Below are 8,350 nucleotides of genomic sequence, written 5' to 3' on the forward strand. Positions count from 1 at the left end.
GGAATGCGTTTTCTATGACGGCAAATCGTTAACTTCTTGCTTCTCAGCCAGGATCACATCAAAGTTCATCATGAGTTAAAGGAAAGCAGCTGCAATGGCAGCTTGGTGGAATTTATTGCTTTTTGCTAGATTCCATTTCACATTCTCTTTGACCCTAACCTACTTTCCTTAGGCTGATCAGAAGTGTTGAAAAAGATGTCCTTTCTCCCCGGGTCTCAGTTTAAGGAACAGATCGACGTGGACATTCCAAGTCTTTACTGTACTTAAACCAGCATTGTATTCAATGGTTTTTCCCTCCACCAACCCCTGCTCTAAAATTCTTAAGCACGATGTTAAAAAGAAATTGAAGAATTTTTAACGTGTTAAAAACAGCAATGGAATTTTTCTTGGACTTCTTTTGCGTCATGAGTTGTTCATCCTCTTTCATTATTCAGTTTTTAATTAAATTGATACCACTCTGTGTAGGAAAAAAATGCTGATAGCTCATTTTAAAAAGATTTATGTTGTATGTAATTACAACAAATATATTTTTATGATATTCAGTTATAATGTTAATTTCTGTTAATTCTTTAGGAATTCGTAAATAATTCTGCTTTACTACAAATGTTTAGTAATTTCTGAAACTATTTTCATTGTGAATTTTATTCTTTACAATTATCCCATCTTTATGCAACCTAGGGTGGAGAAATTGAGCATACACAATGCGAAGAAATCCAAAGCCATTTTCCCACACTGCCCATGTTGGTGGTACTGTTGATTTTGCTGTGAATTTGCATGCCTTTTATGAGGATATAAGACATATATGAATGACTGTTATTGAGAAAGAGTATCTCTCAGTTAAAAGAGGTAGATCTGTAAATAGATCAGAACTTCTTTTTTCCCCATCGTCGAAGTGCTTGGGAGTGGGGTTCTTTTTGTCCATGTTTGCTGTATTCTGTTTTGTCCCTTAGGTGACACTTGAGAACTTGGTTTGGGGGGTATGAATTAGATCAAGACTAAGACATTTCCACTGAAGTGTGTATGTGTGAGTGAGGATGTAAACTCCCGTATAGTTTCTGGAGATCTGTATACTCTGTGGTGTCTAAAGTTCCCGTTTGCCCAAAAGCAGCAGTGGCGCTCAGATTAAGATCAGTTGCTCTTCCAGGTCTTCAGTAATTGCAATGGGAGCTTAGATGCTTCCCTGACTGGTAGGCTTTCTGGAACTGAATTTAGCTGCAATCACTTGCCCACACAAATGCCACCTGAAGTGCTTTGGGATCCCCTACACGGGGCTGCGTCTGACCTACGGAAGTCCCTTCCACCATGCAGGTGATGACCAGGAGGCATACAAATTGAAGGCTTGTTATGCATCCAAATCTTACAATTTTAGCACCTTAGCTGCACTACACATAGCGCATAGCTATGACATAGATAGTCAAGTCTTCCTCCTGTTGCAGATGAACTGCTCATATATTGTTACACTGAAGTATACAGTGTGGACAACTCTCTTAAACCCCCTTTGCAACAGAAACTAATGGTGTTAGTTACCCAAGTCCCATTTACTTTTGGTTGCCTTAAGAACAGGACCATATAACATCTGTTACTGCAGGTACATAGTCTCTATATACATAACCTCTCTGCTGTCTGCCAGATTCCTGGGTCCTCAAGAAGCTTTAATGCAAAAGCTCTGCAACTCTGCCCACACAGTGTTGAGCCCAGACAAATACATCCCATTCCTCAGCAGAGCTTTTCGGGTCAGGTGTGAACCCATGTTTTAATGGCCATCTGGCTTTTGGGTAGTACATTCATAGGCAGAACTTACATGCTTCTCAACATATTTAAGATACCTAGACACATAAAACCACAGATAGCTACTGAGGCATATTTTTCGAAACCAGAGGACATCTGTCTGCACACTTGACCTAATACTTTGAGGAGTTGGATGTATATGCTTCTGAGAATCTCTCAAAGCTTGACTGACCTGAGAAACGTGGGCCTGAATGACTCCTTTACTCTTTTCAATGCCATAGAAGTGCAGTTATGTATGTGATACAGCTTGATAGAAAAATGATAGTTCCCGCTATTCTCCTTTAATGACCCAGATACTAGCTTTCTGCCCTAAAAGAGAACCATGTATGTTTCTTCCTGCCCATTTCTCAGCTGGATTCTTACTCTAAAGAAAGACTAAGCCCTGATATCTTTCTTTTCCGGGAAGACCTGACAGAGCACGTTTGTCAGTCATGACTATATATGTCTCTCACTGTATTAATTCACCAAGGAATTTGATTCTTAAGTATCTTACAGTAGTTAAGTGCTGTTTTTCAGAGAAGAAAACATAACCTGAGAATTGCTGCAGCTAATACAAGCAGGATATTTTGTACCTGTAGCTCTGGGGGAATGCCAGGGTAACCCTTCTCGCCTTTGGGTCCATGATGGCCACGCTCTCCCCTTGGTCCCATATCTCCTTTGTCTCCTTTCTCACCTTTGGCTCCTTCCTGGCCAGTTGCTCCATTATTCCCATTGTTTCCATGATTTCCTTGAAAGAAACAGAGCTTTCTGTTTAATTTAAATGATTTCATATAATATATTTTAACAGTCAACTAGAACAAGGTCCTTTTCCACCAGTTTGCAACACATGGACTTTTCAGAACCATCAAACCCATGTAGAGTTGCAATGGGTAAGAAACAGCTGTCTGGTTAAGCTGAAGATGAAGGTTCTGATGGGCAAGTTTTCAGAATTACTGATATCTCAACTCATTGCATCATCGGGGAAATGTGCAAGGACAAGACCTCAGCGATAGTGAGGCTCAAGGAAAGCAAGAACTGCTGCCTATTGACACACACCAGCTAGCCTGCATACTCACCCTTGCTTTTCCTTTTGTCTAAAAACTTATTTCCTGATCATTTAAACTAACTAGGATAGGACAAGATAATTTTGAGTAACATTTTGATATTTTTAAAACATGTCCTCAGAAATGAAGAATGGCTCTAGCTTTAAACTGCCTAATTGACCCATCTGTGCCAAAAATGGGAGACTCTGAATTCTCAGGGTGCTGTTTAGCTTGAAGGGGTTGATTGATGGCATGCTCCTAGATTTAAAGAAAGAATGAATTTTTATAATGAAGCCTTTCTGAGATGGCTTCTTGTAAAAAGCGTCATTATAAAAACATATTCCTGCATCTGCAGTATTACTTACTTGATATTTACTGAGGAAATTACTGAGCAAACTTCCATGCAGCTGACAAAATTTTAAAGTTGGCTAGAATCACTAAGCAATTATTATGGCTACCTGAAGCGAAACCCTGACATTTCAATTAATTACTCAGGGGATTAATTAGTGTTATAATTGTTCTAATTCTACCTGATTTGAAATTGGGTTCTTTGCCATTCAGCCTGTTCTGTGATTAGTCACTCTGCTTACAATTCTACAAGAAGAATGGTGTTGCCTGACTTCAAATCTAATTAAATGATTCTCAGAAATTTTGTATTGAGAAAAAAAATTACTTCAAACAAGGAAGCTGTGTTATGGAAAAAATTAAGCAAAATTTTGTTTGGCTGGAGAAATCAATAACTCTTAAAAATAATAGGAATGATCCTTCATGTAAAGCCAGATATACTTCTTTACCAGTTTGGAACAGAAGTTTGCAAGTGACAACTGATTCAATCAAGGGAAAAGCAGCTGTTGTTTTTCCCCTTACGGGCACAATGATATGAGATGCAGCAGATGAAGGAGACAGGAGAAATTCCGGGGTGCAGAACGTTGCTGTAAGCCATAGGTGGCATCCTGTGGTGACAAGAAAGTGTGACTGAGATGCTTCCTCCTTGAGGAGAGGACAAAGCTGGGACTAACTCTCTAAAACAAAATCGTGTCCTGCTTCTAAGAAGCCAACAGTTTATTAATACGTAATGCAATATTTCTGCACAAGAGGCCTCGCCGTTAGATTTCTCCTACTTCTGTAATGGTCAATGGTGTTTTTATGAAGGGTTGATGCATGAAAAGCTCCCAGCAGGCTAATGCCAAATATGCCTATGACCTCATCTTGCCTAATACCCAAAATATGTCAAAGTAACAATTTATTTCAATATTTTGCCAACTGAAGCTTGTTCTTGAAACACTTCACTCACTCAGATGTAACTTCATAACGGTCATACGTAACTTTACTGTAAAACGTTTCTACCAAAACTTGCTAGGTTTTTTCTTGTGTGTGTGTATAGTTATCTGTCATATCTATCAGTCCACTTGTGAGACATAAGGATTATGAAATTGCATTTTTACTGTGATAACAGAAGATGTAAGCTTTTCAGGATGAGACAAATCTGTCAGTCAATGACATCTTCATCTACATTATAGGTCTGCTTTAGGAATGGTGATTTTAAAATCCCTGGAGGTAGCTGCTGTTACAAACTTACATCAACATGCAATTATGTTTTTCCCCTTCTCTGGGCTCTTCTTCTTCCATACCAACTATCGGATCAAAGTATACCCTTTTCTTGTGTATCTTGTTCTTCTGTGTGCAGTTTTAATGGGGAAAAAAAGTTACTTTTTATTATGGAAGACAAGGAACAAGAAGGAAAAGAGAAACTTCTAGGAGAGAATCAAAGCATGCGTGTCTCTGTAAAATATTGGCTAACAGCATGCAAGATGGAAAAAAAATCCTGAATACAGTATACAATAGCTAGATATTCAAACTTTATATCCAACTTTAATGGAAGCTGCATGCTGCTTTAAGAAGAGAGACCAGTTTGCCTAGAAATGTAAAATTACTCTCAGTATGAATTTGTGAAAGCTGTGGCTTTTCACTGGAAAAGGCTTGAGAGTCTAAGTGAAAATCTTGGCCTCCCCGGAAATTATAGAAGAATTTGTTCTTCAATCTCTCCCCAAATACTGATTTTTGGACCATTCTCTAATATTTCTCAGAATAGCCTAATTAGACTGATCAAAAAAATGAATTAAACTTCAGCTTTACCTGGCATCCCAGGGGGCCCAGGAGGTCCTGGGGGCCCTTGGTAGAGTCGAACTCCAAAGTCACCACGGCAGCAGGAACTACAGTCTGGATTCTGTGGTCCGGTTTGTGGGGGCTAGGTGCATAAAAATAAGCTTTAAATAGCTCATTCATGGAAAGCATCAATCATATAAGTGTCAGTTACAGGATCTTCATCACATATTCTCTGTTTATACATTTGGTAAGTTTTCAAAACACTTCTTAACTGAGCTGAAATCTCCCATAACTGGGCTATCCCTGAAGATGTTATTTTTGGAAGATTTAAGAGAATAGCTCTCCAAGTGTTTTAGACCCATATGAATATTAAAAAAATCCCAACACAACCAACTTGTCCTGTCAAATAATGAGGGTTTTGAAAATAAAATAATACCAAGAAATGCAAGCTATATGAATATTTCAATCTGGTTCCTATCCTGCTTTTCACTGATCTGACATTTCAGCTGACCTTTGTTGACAAATAAGCCAGTGTAAAATGAGTGGTAGGACACATTTGACCTTCAGCAATGAACCATCCTCCATTAAACATAAAGAAAACTGTGTTGGACCACCTGAAGGAGATGTTAAAAAACTGTCTGTGCAGCATATTCCTGTTCATGGCCCCAGACTTGCATATTTACAGGCTACTAAAGTTGCGAGAACCTAGAAGACTGCCAAAAAAGGTAACAAAAATTTGAACTGACCACAATTCCTGGTGTTAGGGGCATTTGCTTATTTGTAGTTGTGAGAGTGCAACTATGTTTATATGCTGAAACTAATACAGCAGTATAAATAAACAAATGATTTTATTATACACAGCTCAGATGCTGTAATAATAGTTTGATAATTTCATTTCAGTATTTTTCTTTCTCATACTACTGTGTTGATACCAATGGAGTCTCATTCAATCCTGGGTGGATTTTGTAACTAGATTCTTGTGATGTTTTAGAGATCACGAATCATCTGAGGGGTCCGCTGAGGCAGAGGTCCAGGGTTTGATTTTATTTCTCTACCTCCTTCTCATTTCTCCACCTCCTTCTCATTTCTCCCTCTTTGTTTCTTTTCCACTACAATTCTTAGCTATTCTCCTAAGGTGCAAATCTGCATTTCTTAAATTCTGGAGGGGGATAGTTACACCAGTCCAACTACTACTTTTCTCTAATCATTCTGTTTGTCTTCCTTCCCTTTCTTTCCACTCATCTTTATCATCCTTGCCTAAATTACTTGCCTAATGCAGACCTGTTGGTTTAATGGTGGCAAATGAGCCACTGGTGGGATGGGAGCTACCAAATGAACATACAGATGTGCTGTATTGTTGCCCTCAAGGTCATCAGCTGCCTTGATCTGCTTTCCGCCCCATTTTTAGAACAATATCAAGCACACCCCCAGAATTCATTAATTTCAAGAGGCTTGGAAGTTCATGTTTATGGATATAGAAAATCCCTTTCATGCCACTAAAATACTGCAGCTCCTCCAATGGGACAGACAACACCCCTCTGAAGCTGGAACCCCCAACAGTGGAGCTACCATGGGAATAATGGCTGACCTGACAGCTCAATGAATATAGTTCATATTCAAAGAGATATGGAAATGTAAAGACCTGCCAGTGGGCAGTAGGGCTTCATATTTCTGAAGTTTTGGTCAATATGAGGCTTTTTAGCTTAATACTGGATAGGGTCGATTCTTTATAAGAAAAAATGAGTTCTGCCTGTTGGACTGTCTGTTCTGGAGAATCTGTTTGTATCTTTCTTGCTGTCTTATCTCTCCCAGTTGTTAGGAAGAACATAACTGACAATCACTGTTCAAAGCTTTCCTAATATGAGAGAAGAAGTAGCCCTGCTTCCAGCTCATTTTCGGTCCTTGAAGGGGAGCCAAGCACAAGAAGAATAGCACAAGCATTTTGCACCACCCAAAATGCTAATGTTGAGTGTTGCACTGAGATTAAAATCTCCAGCTCTGTTTTGATGGTGCTTCTTTTCATGTTAAATGAGAAGGCAAACTATATATACACTTGCCAAGAGCAAATAAGTCATTTCAGCCTAGAAATATGCAAAGACTTAGAACTGTGATTGTAGGTAGGGGAAGGCATGAATCCACCAAACTGGACTGCATGTGAGACTCTCTCTCTGTGCAAGTACGATTTGGTATTTTTATGCAATGCATTGAAATCCCTAATGCCGTAATTACCCAACCAGCTATGTTATCATAAAATAGATACTAGAGTGGTCATAACCAAATCCTGTTTGGCATAACCTCTCAAAAAGCTCAGCAGGTTATTATGTGTGAAATGAGGCAAGTCCTGCCAGCCTCCTTGTGTGTGAACAGTTCCACTGACTTCAGAGTAACTACTTATGCAAGTCATAAAGTAGTGTTGACTTGTTATCTTTACTGATCCTTCGACTATGAGGAAAAAATGTTCATAGTCAGCTGCCAAGAACAATGAAAATTCAGGATTCTCTTTTAATCTCTAACAACAGAGAACTTCATAAAAAGTACATTTAAAGGAAAAACCTGTTCCTAAAGTAAGATTACACTCAAATGGGACAGAGATTAATTACAGCCTGCTTGCCAAAGGTGTCCTACCCAGCCATTTGCACATAGATTTTATCACACAGTGAGTCTTGATGTTGCTCTTAGAACTTGAGTACAATTTAGGACCTTGTGAAATGCATCTGCCACATTGATACCCTAATACAGATAGAAAACTGAAAATATTTCTGAGGCTATTTGCCGAAATTTCTATTATTTAGAAGGTAGGAGGCAGTTCTAGGCAGCAGATGGTCCATAAAATTCCATTAATTTAAAGGTGTGAACCCAGCCCTTTTTCACTTCCTGGTTAATTTTATAGGTTTCTGTTATATTGTCTAAGACAATGCAGAAAATGAGTAATGTACATCCACTGTTTCTTATCTCCTGTTCTGAATGCAAAATAGTGTGTCTCTGTGGGCTTAACTAAGGCCCTCCATGCCCCTTCTCTAGCAAAGAATTAAGCAAACTGAAATTGCCAAAACTCAGGGTAAAACACCAGCAGGTTGAGGGGTACCTGAAGGTTTTCAAAGAGCAATCTGAAAAGTAAAAATGTGTCAGGCATGGCTCTCCATAAATGTCCTTCTGCTTGAGTCACTAAGAGTTCTTGTGCTTAAGAAATGCACTTTATATTTTGTCTATCCATATTTTATCTGAGTTACCAGCAGCATGGAAAGTGGTCCCGGTGCAGCAAAGACAAATGCTATTGTCTCTATTCCACAACAGGGAAAGGGACCACTAAGACACTTTAGCAAGAGTGAAAAGCAAGGTGAAATTAGCAAGGTGAGATTCTCCAGCCAGAGCTAAGATAACCAAGAAAGTAGCAACTTATTGGTAAAACAGCTTTCAGACATCTCAAGGGAAAG

General features: G+C 38.9%; 1 protein-coding gene across 2 annotated transcripts in view; it reads right to left on the minus strand.

Moving 5' to 3' along the window:
* C1QTNF3 (C1q and tumor necrosis factor related protein 3) overlaps positions 1-8,350 on the minus strand; it is a 14,885-nt gene that overhangs the window by 4,537 nt on the left and 1,998 nt on the right. For both annotated transcript variants that reach the window (XM_010146172.1, XM_010146171.1), the window contains exons 2-3: positions 4,947-5,058; positions 2,361-2,515 (exon numbers count right to left, since the gene is read on the minus strand). In XM_010146172.1, coding sequence (XP_010144474.1) covers positions 2,361-2,515; positions 4,947-5,058 — 267 coding nt within the window. The remainder of the gene's footprint in view (positions 1-2,360; positions 2,516-4,946; positions 5,059-8,350) is intronic.

Source organism: Buceros rhinoceros, unplaced genomic scaffold, assembly GCF_000710305.1.
Source record: "Buceros rhinoceros silvestris isolate BGI_N320 unplaced genomic scaffold, ASM71030v1 scaffold12212, whole genome shotgun sequence".
Taxonomy (NCBI): Eukaryota; Metazoa; Chordata; class Aves; order Bucerotiformes; family Bucerotidae; genus Buceros; species Buceros rhinoceros.